General features: G+C 43.2%; 2 protein-coding genes across 2 annotated transcripts; one reads left to right on the top strand and one right to left on the bottom strand.

Moving 5' to 3' along the window:
- Positions 1–204: 204 nt before the first annotated feature.
- Positions 205–5,001, bottom strand: LOC121627250 (glycerol-3-phosphate dehydrogenase [NAD(+)], cytoplasmic-like). Its single transcript, XM_041966056.1, has 8 exons — positions 4,860–5,001; positions 4,063–4,240; positions 2,987–3,127; positions 2,517–2,655; positions 2,185–2,297; positions 1,836–2,069; positions 1,170–1,276; positions 205–737 (listed from the first exon to the last, which is right to left on the bottom strand). Exons 1-8 carry the CDS (start codon positions 4,898–4,900, stop codon positions 641–643), a joined length of 1,050 nt encoding a protein of 349 aa, XP_041821990.1. The 5' UTR covers positions 4,901–5,001; the 3' UTR covers positions 205–640.
- A 1,054-nt stretch (positions 5,002–6,055) lies between these two features.
- Positions 6,056–16,062, top strand: LOC121627249 (oxysterol-binding protein-related protein 11-like). Its single transcript, XM_041966055.1, has 13 exons — positions 6,056–6,460; positions 6,800–6,868; positions 7,081–7,256; positions 7,672–7,751; positions 9,135–9,323; positions 10,621–10,819; positions 11,715–11,860; positions 12,121–12,261; positions 13,720–14,179; positions 14,567–14,753; positions 14,986–15,168; positions 15,292–15,445; positions 15,913–16,062. Exons 1-13 carry the CDS (start codon positions 6,345–6,347, stop codon positions 15,967–15,969), a joined length of 2,157 nt encoding a protein of 718 aa, XP_041821989.1. The 5' UTR covers positions 6,056–6,344; the 3' UTR covers positions 15,970–16,062.
- Positions 16,063–19,032: the final 2,970 nt, after the last annotated feature.

Below are 19,032 nucleotides of genomic sequence, written 5' to 3'. Positions count from 1 at the left end.
AAGCACAGGGGTGACCGCCAGCTTCTGGGAACAGGTAAGTTCCCACTTCAGGGAACTGAGCACAACATTTTGCATTTGGAGAATGAAGGAGGGCCAAACAACAAAACGAGTTTCATGGCGTGCTGGACTCAAAAAATGGAAAAAAAAAAAAACTTGGCTTCTTATCAATTGATTTTATTGTAAAAAAAAAAACAACAACTCCACATGACAATACAAAAGGATCTTGTAAACGAACCATCATGTAGTGAAAAGTAAATCTGACTAACTGTTAAGTTTAGATACTCTCATACAAAATTCGGACATGTTTAGTCGTAAAAGAAAGGGATTGACTGATCTTCCTTAGAGGGAGCTCGATATTTTTATACCCGACACTGTTGAAAAACAATTTTTAAATCTTAAATATAATTTAATTTATATTTTTAACGTCCCTGCACAATAGCCAAATGAATATTACACAAAATCAATTTTTAAAAAGGCTTTTAAAGCAAAGATAAAAATATCCATGGTGAAATGTCACCGGTCAAAGAAATCTCATGCAAAAGTGCTCCATGTTGTGCGTTTCTGTCTGATGAATCTCTTTCACCCTCTAGTGGTTGTAAATTGTTACTGACAGAGCAGCAGTGGTTGCAGACCGGTCCCGTCACATGTGCTCTGGGTGGTTCTGCAGGCAGGTGATGAACTCCTTCACTTCTTTGCCCTCAAAGCAGATCTGGTAGACGGCAGAAAACAACGGGAACCTGTGGACAGAAGCGGACGTTGGGACTTTGTAGCAGGGTGTGTAGGTGTGTTCGAGCTGGTTACAGATGAAGGACAGAGAGCTTTTCTCATGACACTAACCAAGGTGTTTTCACTTCTTCCTGATTCGATCTCTGCTCAGGGTGGATATGTGCAGATCTATGCTGGGAATCATAGAATGTCACCATACTGTACATGGTTGTGAAAACAAAAAGCTGTTTCACTGTAAGACATTCTGAATAAACTTTATTGCCTTCCCTAAGGGTCAGCACAACACCCAGCAGACCTCCAAGCACTGTGTGGGATGGTATTCAAGTCTGCATTCGACCTGTGTTTGAATTGTTCCAGTTCGTTTCATGTGGCTGTGTAGTGTTCCGGCATCTGAGAGCCAAAAAGGTTAACAGTGTCATTCTCACAGCAGGAAGTGGACTCACTTGTTGACCATGTCCCTCTTTTGTAGGAGCTTGTAGACCTCAGCTGAGGTCTGTGGACCCTGCAGCTTCTGGCCGTTGAGCATTTCTGCCTCCAGCTCAGCGATGGACTGGAGAAAAGCACAAACAGAGACCGCTTTAATGTTGTCTGGCGACGTCTTCATTTCCTCCTCACCAGGCTTTTGGGCCACAGATCATTCAGCTCGGACCCCAGTCGATGTTCCTGGTCTGTTAAACTTCCTCGCTGCTTCTTTTAAAATGTTAGATTTTACTTGATGAATGCATTCCATTAACTCTGTTTTTATCTTTATTTTATTACGACAGTTCAGTGGGTTTTATTTTCCATCTCAGGCATTCTCTCCCTCATTTCTACTCTTATTATCAAGTGGATTTTATTGTGGATCTTTTCATGCATTCGTTTTCTATCCCTGTTTTTATGTTCATTCTGTCTTTTTTATGTTAAGCACTTTGTGCTGCAATATACATTAAACATGGCTGATGGAATGAATGAAGTTTATTTTGCAACTATACTAAGTGTCCAGAAATCAGGACAACATACAGCGGTGTCACAAATTACTGAGATGTTACTGTCACTATTGAAGGTGCTCTGAAATAGTTCCAAAAAGTGCTAAAAACAAGAGTAACTATGCATCTTCCTTGCCGACTCACCTTGGACGTTTTGGCAAAGGCCTCGGCAACTTTGCGGTTCCGCCCCCCATAGCAGGTGGTGATGAGGTCAGCCACGCCGCAGCTTTCCAGGAAAGTGGTGGAGCTCACTTGGCCTTTGCAGAACAACTTGGCGAAGGCGACCATTTCCATGAGGCCCAGCCTGATCACCGCCGCCTTGGTGTTGTCGCCGAAACCGAGGCCGTCGCAGAACCCGGCACCTACTGCCACGATATTCTGGCATGCGACATTTAGCTTTTGATTAACACACTGAGGGAAGAGGCTAAATGTGGACCCTTTTGCAGTATTGAGGAAAAATTACTTAATGTGCACAACATGCAGCTGTCTCTACCTTCAGCGCTCCACACAGCTCCACTGTATCACTCTCCTGCACGACATTGATGCGGAAGTTGGGAGTTTGCAGAAGCTCTTTGAAGATAGAGCCGTTTGCCTCGTTTTTCGCCCCTGCATTGAACGCAGTTCATTTGAAAGAAAAAGGCATGAACAGAGCATCACTAAACACTCGTAAAACACAGAAGTTAACACTGTGTTCTTGCCACTGTCTGGCCACCGCACCACATCCTCTTTTCAATCTTAAATCAGCCTCTGCATGCAAGCAACACCAGTAAAAAAAATCTTAAAGCTAAAATAACTTGATGACAGTAATGAAAAACAGCGTCTAACCGATGGTGGTCTCGCAGAACTTCTCGTCTGCCACCTCGCTGGCGATGTTGGCCCCCATTAGGACGCTGACCTCAATCTCTAGTTTCTCTCGGATGATGTCTGAGATGAGCTTCAGTCCATCTGGTCCCTCATCGATACCCTACATGACAATCAGAATAATAATAATAATAATAATAATAAGAAGAAGAAGAAGAAGAAGAAGAAGAAGAAGAAGAAGAAGAAGAAGAAGAAGAAGAAGAAGAAGAAGAGGCAGTTTTAAGGTTCAGTACTGCGCATAATCTCTGGCCTGGAAGTAATGGTGATGGATACTTAATGTTTCATTGTGGTGACTGTCTGTCTGTGTATTACACAAGTACAACATCCCGTGACATCATGTCTGCAGTAAAATGTGAACTAAGGTCAGGTGACTGGATATTTCCCCCTTTTGGCTGTGAGGAAATCTGGCATGAAGAACAATGACAGGATCTCACTTTGATGAGCGATATCCCGATGGTTCCCTCCGAGATGTGAGGTTTCATCTCATCGCAGAGTTTGCCAATGAACTGGTGTGGGATCACAAAGACGAGGATCTTTGCTCCTTTGACAGCTTCTGTGATGTCTGGAACAGCGACCTCGAGAGGCGTGAACAACAAAGTTAGTGCTCAAACAGCGTCACACGACAGAGAGACAATACGTGGAACACGGATGTGTCTACAAACAGGGCTGAGTTATATATCTTGTGGTCTGTTTAACTTTCTACTTTGCACTATGTAACTCTACTCTACTAAATGCACTATGTATTAGAATAAAACCCATAGGTGAGGTTTAATTTGTTGATATAATTAACATCATTATCACCAACAAATGTATGGAAGATACATGTAATAAACATCCATAACAGTCACAAAAACAAAATACACAAATACACAATAATGCCAGATTCACTTTGAAAAAAGCTAAATTATACAAAACGGAACTGAACTGCTTTAGAAACAGGCTTTCACTGCTGCTTCCCAAGTCTTAACTGACATCTACTATTCATGGTAGGAAAAAAAAAAAAAAATTCTACACAAACTAAAACCTGATTGTACAGAAGCTTTTTGGAAAATATCTCAATATATCACAACATGATAAAGGCGCCACTACCGAGCAAAAATGCAGAGAAGTTCAAGGTGTATTATAAATAAGCCAATCAATAATTAATGTCAAATACCAAAACCTATTATATAAACTGGTAAATATTGTGTAATGTCATGGTCCATAGGGAATAAAGACTCTTCTGAGGTCTTCTCAGGCTGCTATGACACTGACTATTTCCTGCCATAACATGTTTTTATCTTGTTAGTGACAGGATGCAGTTGAACCTTTAGGAAACTACCCAGCTGATAACATATGGGTCAAAGTTCAACTATCTTATGAGTGTATTGTCTCACTGTGAAGTCGGTGTGTGCATATATGCTGCAAGGATGGAAATATGTTGCAGGGTTGCAGCGAATTGCATCACTTTTTGACACCAGATGGGCCATTTCATTAAAAGATAATGCTGCACCAAAATTGGAGCACTCACCACATTCCTGGGCAGCTTGTGACCCGGCAGATATTTGACGTTTTCGTGCTCTGTATTAATGATCTCCGTCAGCTTCCTTCCATCGACCATTTCTTCATAAACCCACATGTTCACATAGGGGTCGAACCGGTTGGATGCTTTAACATTGTGCCCGATTATTTTGGCAATGGAGGAGCCCCTGGAGAAAGCGAGGGACGCGAGCAGACAATCAGTGGATCTCATTCAAACCTTCAAACCCCCCCCCCCCCCAAGATCCAGACTGCATTGAATCAGACATGGGGAACTAAGAGAGGCCTTAAAAGGGTTGGAAATCAAGCACAGATTTGCATTTAATTTTAAACTCAGGTTGCAGGGAAGTTGGGGAGGCAGTTTACAACCTCTCTATAGAGGCACACGCAGACTTGAGAGAACAATATCATGAGGCAATGTTGGCACATTGTGAGGTAAAACTTGCATAAAGTCTCCATTGCTCATTAATGCTCAGTTGGCAGCAGAATAATGAGACCTGCCTCTGTATTGTATGTGATCTTGTTGCAGCTTGTCGCCTAGTCCTTCAGGTAGGCCTATAACATGTGGACTGGTGTCAGAAGGGAAGCGGGTGTTTTACTTTCCCTCTATTTGCCATAAATAACAACCTTTAATGCAAGACGCAAGATGCAAGATGTTTTTTTTTTTTCTTGTGGGCGTAAATCTGCTCACAAAATCCGCGTGCAGTCAAGCCTTGATTGCCATTACACACGAAATAAACACGCTGTTCTTTCCTGAAAGATGCATCAAAAACACAAAGGAGAACTCACCAGTTTCCAGATCCGACGATGCAGACTTTCTTTGCAGGCATTTTCAAAGTGGTAAATCCTGATGTTCGGCTGAAGTGAAGACCCTGTTGCTCTTTTCTTCCACCGTCTCCTGTGACTTCCTCATACGCCCCATCGGTTTCTGCCATCCATCCACTCCTCCCCTCGCTCGCCACGGCTACACCCCTCGCCCTCACCAGAGTGGAGCTGTGATGATTACACAGCCGCCTCCACGCGTTTATTACATTTGCTGTTAACATTGTCGCACGTAGCCTGTTATAAGGCTTACAATGCACTACTGGGTTGGCTTCATAAGGCTTCGTGAATACAGTGAATGTACAAAGAAGAAAGAATACCTCACATAGAAGGCACTAACGTTTCGGCCATTTATTATTAAATATTGATTAGAAATATAGAAATCCACTCGTTACACTCTTGTCGTGACCTACCGACGTCAAGGCAGAAAGCGTATTTAATGCCATTTCCTGTCAAGGTGTTTTTCAAAATAATGGTCATTTTAAAGAGCGCAATAGTGACATATGCAGCAGATACTGTATATATGTGTACACGTGGCCAAAGAAAACAAACTGATCTAGACGAAAATCCAAAAGAGAAAAAAATGTTTACAGGCAACTTACCAGATGTCAAAAATATGTTAATTTGTAAGCAAAGTCATGGCTGTATTTTAGTTTTTTAAATCATACTTATTTTGTTCTTTAGCTAAAATATTGTCAGTGTTTGAAATGCATTAAAAACTGTTTCGTAAAATTGCTCGTGCTTGCTCATTCAGTACTGTGCACTTTCTCCGATCCAGTCAGGGTGACTCACAGCCCCGTCTTTGCATGAAAAGACGCATAGAGGTTGTTTAAAGACCCTGTTTCTAAATGTGTTTAAAGGTAAGCAAAGTAACCTTCTTTTGTTTGTTTTGCATTTTATATTTCTTTCTTTTCACCCATGAGTACACAATAAAAAATGCGCAACTTCCGGTTGATTTCTCGTTCTCAACTTCTCTCTTTTCCGAAAACATTTCACCTTTTTCCTCTATGTTTGTTATTTTTATTTTTGTGGGGTGCTGGAAGACTGGAACAAAGTTCAGAGGATTTGTATTTTGCTGTTGCTAATTTGTTTTTCCATTCTAATTTCTATGACGAGTCGCTTCGCGGAAGTCTTTGCTGTCGAGTTAGTCACATGACTGTTTTCCTGCCAAAGCAGTAAATATCAGGCGAGCTAGCAGGCACAGGCTACCTGGCTACTCCCTGTTTGAGCAGAATGGACAATGTTTTACCATCCGTTATTTAACTTAGCCAGCTAACAGTCCGGCGTCTGTTGGGTCTGCGTGGTGCGTTTCGATTAAGCGATGAACCGAGAACATCACTTTGTGTCATAACTGAGGCTCGTCCACTTACAGAAATCTGTGCTAGCTTGACAGGTTAGCTTAAGGCTAGCAAGCTGAGTTAGCGTCAAAGGAGGGCTTCGTTGCCAGTGACTATGCAAGGGGAAACCACGGCTATACGAATAACGGAAAACGAAGGCAAGCTGGATGTATTTCCCCAGAACCGGACCCCGAGCTCGGGGCGAGCAAGTGCCAAAAGCTGGCAGTACAGGTGGGTGGCTGTTTACCCTGCCAACGATCATATAGTTAAGCTAGTTTACTGATTTAAGGTGTATTTTGTTTGCACAGCCAATGAGGCGCCAGCAGCACAATTGCGACACATCCATTCTGTTCTGTTTTTGAAATGATTGACCAGTTGTTATAATCAAAATTACTTCCTAATCAGACAGGTAGCGATTTCATCACATTGCCCAATAAGCACGTCTGTCATTAAGCAATGCTCTCTGATTGATTTGTTCATGCACCTGTGTGTGTTTAGGGGTGTGTCGTCAGTCCAAGCGTTTTAACAAGCGTGCTTTATCTCCTTTTACTTGATAATCTCTCATGCCAGTGACCACATGGAGAATATTGACGGCTACTTGATGAAGTACACCAACCTTGTAACAGGGTGGCAATACAGGTGAGTTTTTTTAACCTGTATACCTGTGTTTCATATCATCCCAATCTAAAATGCATGCTGTCCATATCGAGGGAAAGAACTAGAACTCTGATCAGAATTCACCAGCCTCTTTCAGCCAAGTTCATTATTGTAATCCAGTCTAATCCAATTCAAGTAATGCCATGGTGGTTTGTAGTGGAGACGGACACTGACGTGGTGGCTGTTGTTTCTAGGTTCTTTGTCTTAAACAATGAGGCCGGCTTGCTGGAGTACTTTGTCAACGAGCAGTCGAGGCCCCAGAAGCCCCGTGGCATGCTCCCCCTGGCAGGGGCGGTCATCTCCCCCAGCGACGAGGACTCGCACACCTTCACTGTCAATGCCATCAGCGGGGAGCAGTACAAGCTCAGGGGTGGGTAGCTAAAGACACACACTGACCTCTTTACGTGTATGTGTAGCAGTTGTGCATCTGCAGTAAGGTACCGTAATTTAGTTTCTTCTGGTCATCCCTTGGACCACAGTGCATTATTCTAGGTTGCTAACATGATTTACTGTGGTGCTTTTCTCACTGTAAAGTGTTACTACAACGAGTGTGTTCTTCCCTGAGCTTTCACTCTCAGGAAAAGAGCTTGTCTCCTTACTTGCTTCTCAGCTCTGTTTTTACCTCCAGGCCGACTGTCGTCACCATCCATCAGGTTCATACAATATTGATCTGGATGTTTTTCCATTATCTGCTGCTGGTGATGCAGAAGCATACGGGAATCGATGTTTAGTAGAGTTACCGTAACACTTTGCTCATTTGTCTTTCTTTTGTGTGTGTTTCTCAGCCACCGATGCGAAAGAGAGGCAACACTGGGTGAGCAGACTCCAGATCTGCACACAGCACCACACAGAGGCCATGGGGAAGGTAAGGCGACGTGTGCATATGTACACACAGTGATAAGGTACACGTTTTTTGAGGATCACTGACACCTCACTCTTCGTCTTGTATCTAAATATACAACATTCTTGTATGCATAATTGGAGAAATTATGTACTCAACATTTTGATGAGCAGTGTACGATACCCCCTAAGGGTCTGCAGCGCTGCACTGTATGTGTTATGAGCCAATGTTTGAATCAAACATAAAAATGTGACTCCTCGACAGAGCAGATGTTTGCTGAACACTCTCAGCTTCCTGTTTTCCTTCCTCACTTGCCACAAGAGCAGTTGAATAAAGCCAGCAGCAATGCAAAGATCTGTCGAGCAGTGAAATATTAATGTTTAACTAAAAATGTATCAGGTTTTACCCAGTGTGTAAGCACTGTAATCGATAGTATTGATCTGGATATTGATCTGCAGACTACTGTCATGCCCCCACTCTGTTTCCAATGGTCTTGAAATACAAGAGAAGTGAAAACACAGAACTCCCCACGGTTCTCTTTTTGCCAGTGGTTAGAAATTGTCAGGAGATCTATTTAAATGTTCAGAATTGTATTTGACTAAATGACACCAGTCACCCAGGAAGATTCACGTTAAGCCAGACTACTACTCATATGACACAAGTTTTGGGCCAATTTATACCTGATTCACCCCTCCCAACTATCAGAGGATAAATCTGGTCTAAGACCTGGTCAGTCCCGATGGTCGGCCCAGATTATCTGGTAATGTGAGGTTTACAGATGGAGTCTTGAACCTCAAGAATTTCTGGTAGACTCATCGGCGTCACCCTGATAATTTTAAACAGGTCTGATATTTTAGGGTTAAAATCTCTATGATTACATCAGCACTTTCTGAGGAGGGACCACAAAAGCCAATGGGAGAGACAAATTGAGACAAGAGACGGTGTTGCCAAGCAACAGTAAACATTCAGCACTTGAGGCTAATACATTGAGATATTAAAACTGAAAGTTTGAAGTTCAATTATTTTCTCTGTCAGACTCATTTAGATTTCTGCTTTTGTTTTGACTCACTGCAAAGCATCACGACAGCGAGTTGTTGCACCACGCCAGTCTCAGTTTTCTTTACATGTGCTTTCCCACGAGCTCACACGAGCGAGATCACGTGGGGTGGTGCATTTCTCCCTCCAGCACAGTAATCTTAATGTCTGTGCTGTGTGATGCACAATTATTTTGAAATCTTGCATTGTGTGCATGTTTGAGATTGGAGAGAAGAACATCTTCTTTCGTGCTTGATGCAGCCCGATTTCAGAATCAGTCAGGATTTTAAAACTCCTGTTGCCTGAGCCCATCTTTAAACATAAGCTCAGTCAGCTATATTCTAACGGCAGCTAACTTTTTGCATTGCACAGAGTAATCCCCCACCCAAGTCCCGGAGCTACTCCATGGCGTCTCAAGGCAGCGGCAGCTCCCCCATGTCCCTGCGCCGGCCCAGCCAAAACCCTGCCACCTTATTCGGCTGGTCGCAGGTCCACAAGGGCTCATCACTCTACTCCAGCAAGAGGTCCCTGCTGCCAGACCACCTGCTGGATGCGAGAGAGGTACAGCAATGCAGAGACACACTTCAGCATGTTAGGCTGGCTCATAAATGTGTTGGTGAAAGGACTGTATATTGTGCTCTAAGTCAACATACCATGATGTGTCAGGACCAGCAATTGACTGGGCTGCTATGGGCTAGTAAATGAAAATGGCTGAGAATATTTTATTTAAATAATGATGAAAAACAGAAATGTTGGTCTCAGGGGTCTTGATATGACACTCATTTCAGTGAACATGCAGCAGAGGACAAGATGGACACAAGCAAAAATTAGATTAAGGACATTCTGCCAAGTTTTTAGTCTGCTGTTTGGCAGAAATGTGGGTTAATCAAGAAAATCTGCGTCTGATCCATTTGAAATGCTGTTAGATTTTGATCTGTCACTGCAACATTTGATGCATCTGTTACGCAACCAACCCTGTCAGCATCGATGCACACAAACATACCGAAGGAACAAAAGAACAAGATGTAAGGGGCGCATATTTATTCATCACAGATGCACTTCACATGATCGATAATTTGCTGTTATTGTAGATTCCAGATTCTACAAAATCAACATAAAATGAGCCATTAATATTAAAGTAAGTCATCATAACGTGTGGAAAAACTTTTGACAAGCAGGAAAAACCAAAGCCGGTTCTCTAGTCGCTACACTATCTTTCATTAATGTTTAAACCTGAGGACAATGTTTTGTCTTACAAGTACAAGCAACATTATGTTCCTACAAGATGTGGAAGAGGTAAATGTAAAATATTTAAGACTTAGTTTATAGTCAAGCTTTGGTTGGTTGGTGTAGATGTGTTTTGTTGTGAACTCTCAGCATCACTGAGACCCATTTGTGTGATGCAGATTGTCCACAAGAGGGTGCTGTGGTCTTTCCCATCACTGGATGTGATGCATTTTATTCTCACTGTTCTCTGTGGGTTTGGGGATTGAAAAAAAAAAAAAATTTTAAAGTGTTTCATCGACCCAAATGTAGTGAGGGGCAGTGAAGCTTTGGTGCTTTCTTTCTGTTTGAGGAGAGGGCTTCACAGCCATGGGGCTTCAAACTCACCAAACCCAGGGACATCTAGTGGCTTGTAAAACTTAAAGGACACCTGTCACCACCTCACATGTAGTGATTGTTTGAGTCAGTTGTGTGTCCAAGAGGCCTGCCTGTGATTAAATCTGTGTTTGTTCAGAAGTGCTGCATTAAAATAGATGTTACTGTGCAGGATGTTACAGTAAAATAATTCTGCCTTGTCCAAAAAGCCTAGATACATAACCATAATAACCAAGTTGTCCTCATGATCCCCCTCCAGATGATGAGCCAGGCCCAGGGCCAGCACAGAGACCTGATCCAGAGCATCGAGGGCCTGCCTGCAGCTCCTGGCCTCTCCCCTCTAGACCAGGACCTGCTAATGCTCAAGGCCACTTCCATGGCCACAATGAACTGCCTCAACGAGTGCCTGCACATCCTGCACCTGCAGCAGGTGGCCAGGCAGAGAGGCTCCCTGGGAGGTCAGTGGAGGGGGGGGTGGTGTGTATATTGTGTGGTTTCAATATCTTGATTGTTGCTTCCTGCCTTTTCTTGGTATATTTGTATACTCTGAAATTATACAGATATCAAGAAGAAAGAATAGGCTTGCTACTTGCAATCCTTGCAACAAATTGTAGCCTTGCTCATGCAGGCCTGCACCCATTGTAAGAGTTTGCGTTGCTGGGACAGTGGAATTATTTTGCATTATTGATAACTGTACCTATTCTTACCACCTGTCTCGAAGGTAATGCGATCTCAGATGGTTAAAAGTGCAACACTTTGAGGACAGAATACAGCTCTAAATCAGCTTCATATTGAAAAACATACAGTATGGGTGAAGAGAAGTGTCCTAACTTGATATCCCCACCTTTTCTATTTAGGACGATTTTGAAACGGGAAAACGTCGAGCGAGTGTCCCACTTTTTCACAGCAGATCTCATTACTCAATGTATATTTCATTAGGCCAGAGTCATCGCAGCAGCCAATCAGATTATGTTGTCCGACGACGCACAAGGTGAATTTGAATGAGATCTGCCCACCACTAAACATGCATAAAAAGAACGTTCACGCCAGACCGAGAGGGTTTAACCAATCGGAGAGCAGGGATGTTTCCTGTCGGCGGGGCCAAAGTATCCTGATACTCGACTGGTTGGAGGAGTTGGGTTACACTCTTTTGGTCGAGGGGATCTGGCTAAGGAATAGCCATCTGTCCAGTCAGCAGCCAGGCGGTTGTGAGGTGTTGTGTGGCGAATGGTTGGCCAAGTGTCGAGCTACGTGTGTGTGCAGCTGTGAGTGTCTGGTGGACTTGGGAGGGAGGGGGGGACAACACAGTGAGTACCTCTAAACCTGTCGCTGTGCGCTCCCCGTCCATGGCAGGACCCACCATCGAGTGGCTGGAGCCCAAGCTGCCCGACATCCTGAAGAATGGCAGCAGTTCGCTGGGCAGCTTCGCGACAGGGGAGGGCCCGTTGGAGGGGAGCCACCTGGAGCTCAGCAGCCCTGAGTCCTGCAGCTTCTCTGGGGTAAGACACCCACACTCCCCCTGGAAGCAGCTAAGATCTGTTCTGGAAAATGTACCAACGCGTTGGATATCTGGAAGTTGATTTGACTCTTTCCCGTCATGCTTTCTAATCCAACCAAAAACCATTCAATCGATAGTTTTTGGCTTTTTAATAATTTGGTTGCAGTCGCTCACAACGTAAACAATCACTTACTTTCGATCCCTGCGGAAACATTCAAAGGTCGTCGACTAAATCTCATTCCCCTCCCTTCCCTCTCTCAGGAACAGGAAGACATCTGTGCAGAGGATGAGGCGGAGGACTGTTTCACAGACAAGGAGGAAGACCTGGGTGCTGTGGAGGAGGAGCGCAGCGTCATCCTACACCTGCTGTCCCAGCTGAAGCTGGGCATGGACCTCACGCGGGTAGGTTGAGTTCCATGTAGTGCCAAGCAGCAAAACAACCCCCCTCTAACCCCCACACTTTTTCATTCTTTCTCTTTTACTTGTTTAGAAAGGTTTTCTGTGTCATCATGAGAGGATTTTGCTGTTAGATTCAGATCTATAGTCCCACAGCGAGCACTGCGGTGCTTATGTCAGTTGTTCAGAGCACAATATAAGATATGACGATATATGTGACATATTTAATCTAGTTTGTAAAGTATTGCTTTGTTTAACTAAGTCCTCCCTCAGGTGCCATATCATTTGTATTATCTTATGTCTTTGTTGTGACCTCACTTTGCATATTTTCTTCGTCATTTCTTTACCCATTTGTCTCCTTGAAACCTTGTATTTTCAAATGTGGTGTTTTCTGTTCACCTCTACTGAGGTGGTCATGCTTTCAGTTTGTTTGTCTGATTATCAGTAGGATTCTGATAAAGCTACCAGCCCAATTTTCATGAAACTTGGTGGAAAGGTGTAGCATGAGCCAAGAAAGAACCCATTCAGTTTTGAATTGGATCTTGGTGACAGGGCAGATACAGGAATTATTTTTCAATTTTGTTTTGTGAGATGTGGCATTTGGCCTCAGAGGACAGCTTAAAAACCAGTAGATGGCAGTAAAGTTCAGCGGTGACAAAACATACTAAATTGCAGAAATACAATGACTCCATATTACAGTCCACATTCCCTGGAGGTCTACACTCTCAACATGTTCTTCTAGTTTTAATGATGTTAATAGTCACATCTTGAGGTGAACAAACTGTTTAAAGTCTTTCTTGGAAATCCCAAGAAGGTGAGAGTTCAGTCCAAACTCACTGATTCAGTTTCGGCTGAACAGAGTTAAGTCAGCTTGCTCATGTTGGTCTCACGCACTTTGACTTGAAGTCAAAATCTAAATCCACAGTCAGATGTTGAAATTATGACAACAAAGACGTCCTTCAACAACCATGTAAAGAGGTGAAGTTGAATTTCAACTTAAAATTAGAGCTTGAAAACTTGTCCAAATGGAAAAAAAAGGTTGTACATCATGAATAAATCATTGGCAGGTCTGCTTTTCAGTGGCATTACAGGCTAAAGTAAGCACTTCTTGCTTTCTAATTACTACTCCTGAGCACATGCGCACACTCACACACTTGCAGCAGAGACCACGAGTCGAGTCCTGGATTGACATTCAATCTTCCAGTGTCGGTTTGTTCAGGTATCTGGATATCCTCCTCTTGGGTTTCTGATTTATCGCAGTTAATCTGGTGGATCCACTGTCTGACCTCAGATGGAGATCTCGTAGACACTGTGACCCCAGGTTCACGTCCAGTGTTTGTCACGTCGCCACTTGTGATGTGAGGCACTGTTTGATTTAGTGACCCTAAACGATGTGTTAATGCATCTAGAATTAAATAAATGGTGGACATTTATTTATTTATGTTTATTTGGCTCTCCTCTCAGGTGGTCCTACCCACCTTCATCCTGGAGAAGCGCTCTCTGCTGGAGATGTACGCCGACTTCATGTCACACCCGGACCTCTTTGTGACCATTACCGACGGCAGCAGCCCCGAAGACCGCATGGTCCGGTTTGTGGAGTACTACCTCACCTCCTTCCACGAGGGCCGCAAAGGTGCCATCGCCAAGAAGCCCTACAACCCCATCATCGGCGAGACCTTCCACTGCTCCTGGAAGGTACCCAAGAGACCAGAGGCCTCCAAGGAGCCCTCACAGGGAACCCCCGACCAGGCCACCTCCCAGGACTCCTACCAAGTGCGCTTTGTGGCGGAGCAGGTGTCCCACCACCCCCCTGTGTCCGGCTTCTACGCCGAATGCCAGGAGAGGCGGATGTGCGTGAACACGCACGTGTGGACCAAGAGCAAGTTCATGGGAATGTCCATCGGAGTATCCATGATAGGCGAAGGTGAGCCGGCATGTTGTAAAATCATGAATCTAAAGACATTTTTCAGGTTGTCTGCGAGCAAAGAGATCACATCATTCAGACATTATAGTCAAACAATGTTGGTTAACTTTTAATTTCTTTTCAGGTGGTAAAGTCATGAGACATTGTTCTTGTTCTTTCTGAACTTCCTACAACAAAAAAGATCAGTATATCTTTAGAACTGAATGTTAAATGTTTCTACTCCAAGTGATTTATGACCTTAATAGCCTGAATGGCTCACAAGGATAATGTATCTACTTCCAGATAGGACACTCAGCACTGATGAGCCAGTTAATTAGGGCAGAAAACAGACAACAGATAACTGCTCCTGTTACTCATGTGTATCTCTCCATCTGTTTGTCTTTCCAGGTTGTCTATATTTGCTGGAGCATGATGAAGAGTACACTTTCACGCTGCCTTGTGCATATGCACGCTCCATCCTCACTGTCCCCTGGGTGGAACTGGGCGGTAAAGTCAACATCAGCTGCGCCAAGTCGGGCTACTCGGCAGTCATCACTTTCCAGACTAAACCATTTTACGGTGGCAAATTACACAAGTGAGTCCCTCCCGATGTTGTTGCTCTGTTCTGCATCCTGCATCTCTGCAGTAACCACAACTTCATTTGTAATTTGGATTGTAGGTGGTGTAGTGCTTCACCAGAAACTTGGGAATAAAACAAAATGTGCAATCAAACAGACCTATGGTCTTGAAAATTATGCACGCAGCTTCTTCAAGTAACACGCATGCAGTATTAAATGGGTGCATCTCATTGTCCTGCCAAAATGTAGGGTGACAGCGGAGGTGAAGCAAAACAGCACCAACGCGGTGGTGTGTCGGGTACAGGGCGAGTGGAACGGTGTTTTGGAGTTCAGCTACACCAGCGGAGAGACGAGGGTGGTCGACGTTACCAAGCTGCCCGTCACGAGGAAGTGCGTTCGTCCGACTGAGAAGCAGGGACCGACTGAATCCAGGTCAGACGAGCGGAAGGGTTTGCTTTGTTGCGTTTAGATTTGTTTCGTTAAAAATGCATCAGGCTGGACAGACCTCAGAGCACAAATCCAGCTTCTCTCACTCATTATTTCATTGCATCTCAGGCGCCTGTGGCAGCACGTGACAGAGTCCTTACGGGAGAAGGATATCGAAAAAGCCACGGAGCACAAGAGGCTTCTCGAGGAGAGGCAGAGGACGGAGGAGAGGCACCGTGCTGAGACTGAAACCACTTGGAGGACCAGATACTTTGAAAGAGAGGTGAGCACGTTGACCACACTGGTATTATGACTCCTTCGGTGCAGACATAACTCACTGCAGATTTCACGCAAAGACAATTGGTAAAAATGCGTCAGGCTGCAGCACCAGATGAGTACAAAAAAAAGAACACTGAGAACAAACAAAGCACAGCCTGTGAAAAGTCATCTGTGCTGACTCCAAATAAATTTTAAATCACCTTGAGCATTAATTCTGTCTTCTCCCTTTCAGAGTGTTCTCAACTTACACTGAGCTACTTTAAATTTCCCAATCTGGGTCATTAAAACAGACAACAGTGCCATTAGTGATATATTTGTGTAGAATTTTTGTCTGAATTGCCAAGCTGTGCAACATGACATCAAATAATTGAACAAACAACCTAACAAGATTAGTTTATTGAGTAACACAATCATGCTAACATGTTGCAGAAGATAAATAATATTTTGACTCGAGTCTCTTTTCTCCTCCAGGGTGAAGGTTGGGTCTATCACAAACCACTTTGGAAAAACTCTGTCTTCAAATCCTAGTTTGTGCAGTCTGTGTCTTGGATGTTGATATTGTAGATTCAGGAATGTGTGGGTGTGTGCTTGTGCGTGCGTGCGTGTGCGTGTGTGTGTGTGTGTGTGGGGGGGGGGGGGGGGGGGGGGGGGGGGGGGGGGGGGGGGGGGGGGGGGGGGGGGGGGGGGGGGGGGGGCGGGGGGGGGTGTGTGAGAGCACACACACATGTGGCTGACGGTTATGAGAGCATGACCTGCACTGACGTACAGATGAATGCAACATGCAGAGACGGACAGAGAGACAGCATGACTGATTTGTTCTCAAATCTTGATGTTCACGAAGCCTCGAAGTACAAGCTTTTGTACTGCTGATCAGTTTGGTTTTGTTTTTATAATCCAATGTCAATGAAAACATATTCTTGTACAGGTAACGGTACTCTATTTACACAGCCTTAAGATAGTCTGATGAATGATGCTCAAAGTTTGGGTTTTGCTGATCAACCTGGAGATGGCTCCTCTTCTTTTCTTTTTTTTAAACTGTGGTGTCACACTACACTCAAGTGACTTTTCTACCTAAAACAACATCCAACATAACAAAAACCTAAAGAATTGGAATACTGCCTGATAAATGTTAATGCTGTAAAACTTTTGTGAATGAAATTGGATTTAGTCTACTGGAATGTAAAGTGGTTGTATATGATGTATGTTCAAGCGCCTGACAAATTTGCTTCAAATCAAAGTATTTCTCTCTAACATTCAACATTATATGACTAAATAAGTAGCCATTGAACTGAAAAAAGCATTTTAGGTGCAGGCTTACAGTCAAAAATTCCAAAATAGATTTTATTGACTGTCCCCAAATAACCCACCAGTGGTAATCAGATCCTGATTAGTGCACAAAAGTTCATGTAGGAACTCATCAGTGTCAGCAAGAAAATATATTTTCAGGGCTTTTTAAACCCCAAAACAGTCGACCATACAAACACAGAAGCCATTTCCTCCGTCATTGAGTATATTTACATGCACAAGATTCTGATCTCAAGGAGGAGCCAATTAGCTGAGCAATACTTGGACTATAGCATTGGATGAATGGATTTATTTTAAAGAATTAGTCTTTGCATGTAGATATACTGAATCTCTAAATTGTCATTTATTGAATTGTTTGTTGCTTTATTGATATTGGTGTACTGGCGTCACACTGCTTGAGTGGCATGTTGTAGACTAGCTGACAAATAACCAAATTTCAAATGCCTATAATTGAGTGAATAAGTGAGAGGAAATTGTTACCCCACCGTTCATGTCTATGGTAAAATTCCTACATGCATGATAGCGAAGTCTCTGTTCACACCAGTTGCAGCTATGCTACTCTTGTGTCTGCATTAACTAAATTTCTAAATGTCATAAAAAGCTTTTAACCAAATTTGCTTGTTTTTAATGCAAATAAATATTATTTTCTTTGACTGCGTGTTCATCACCTATCTTGTGTTTGAGTTGCTCTGATTTGTTGAGCCACTATCTGCATAGACTTCAACATTTCTTGCTCCATCAGTGTACGGGTTGTTTTTATTTTCAATGTACTACACTGCGATGTCCGTGTGATCAACCTTATTTCATTTCCCCTATTGAAACTAAATTTTAGCCTCAGATTCTCAAAGCAAGTAGAAAGAGGAAACCCACCCTGCCATTGATAAGCTACTCCCTCTATGTCTTGGTGCCTTATGCAAACTTTATCTGTGCGTGTCTTCCAGCTACAGAGCACAGCGTTGTCATTAGTTATTAACCTGACAGATGCAATGGCGTGCGTATCATTTGTGTGTGCATGTGTTTTCTTTTTAAGAGTCAGTGCTGGACGTTAAGTCGACAAAGCACTTTTATTGTAGGTTTTGACATTGTCTTGGTTTTGGAATTCTACTGGTTGTCTTGTTGACCGAAGAAATGCACTGACATTGAAGGAGACCTGATGTTGTAGAAAATGGACGTGTGATAATAAAATCAATTGCGCATCAGCTGTGTTACAAGTTTTGTTCTCAAGTTAACACCCTTACTCACTGAAATTTCAAGTTTGTTAAAGCAGCAGCCAGAGCATCAGTCCTCTCTCCAACTCTCCAAGAGATAAAGTTTATCTGTCTGACATCCTTCCTAATTTAATTGGCTTAGTGGGGTCACCAGATTCAGTTGACAAATTTAGGGAAAAAACTCTAAACAACTTAAATGTAATATTATATACATCTATTAATATACAATAATTAAATAATTTCTGCAATTAAATAGAAAATTGTGAACATTTCGAAATGTTAGTACTTGTTTTGTTCGTTTTGTCTGCTTGATTTAGTTTAGGAACACACTTGCCCCCCCCCCCCCCCCCCCGTTTTTTCCCTATTTGGTACGTCACCTCGCCCCGCCTTGACTCCCATTAGCAGCAGGTCCAAAGACTTTTCGGTGTTCAGGCGGCTTGAGCAAAAAAGCTTGTGTCGCTGGCTTTTTATGAACGTGCTCCATAAAACACGGTTGGACAGGTGAGAGACTGGAGGAAAACAGCCAAAAAGGTGAGTTTCTTGCGAGTTATGAGGTGAGTCAGGGGCTGAATAAACGGCCCCACTTCGCTTAGCTAGCTGCTCACTAGCTTACTGCTAACGTTAGCTAATGTACAGTTTTGGCGCGCTAACACAGACAAGTACAAATGAGTGAAAGTTTGACAATATTCTGGGAAGGGGTATAGCGTTTATATCACGTTTGTTATTGTTTGTCATTTTTCCGACTGAAGGAAGTCACAAGGAGCGAAGATTGGTTTTCAGTGTACGGGAAGGAAAAAAATGTAATCTGAAAGTAACGAGTAACTACAGCTGTTCAGGTGTTAATTAAGGAGATTACACCTACTCCACGATTGGAAATGGAGGATGACTGCATTTATTTTGTGTGTTTGATAACATAGATGGGTGCAGGCAGAGTGATGTTTGCACTGTCTGAAGGAACTGTGGCCGAGTCATCCATTAAAATTTCCAGCGTGAATGGTAAGTATAACTATAATTGTTTTTAAAAATAATGATTATTAGGTGCTGAGCTTTTTCCTCTTGTTTGGAAGAACTGCAGTAA

This window comes from Chelmon rostratus, chromosome 24 (genome assembly GCF_017976325.1).
Source record: "Chelmon rostratus isolate fCheRos1 chromosome 24, fCheRos1.pri, whole genome shotgun sequence".
NCBI lineage: Eukaryota > Metazoa > Chordata > Actinopteri > Chaetodontiformes > Chaetodontidae > Chelmon > Chelmon rostratus.
Note: the sequence above shows the minus strand (reverse complement) of the source record. Positions and strands in the feature narration are given on the sequence as shown.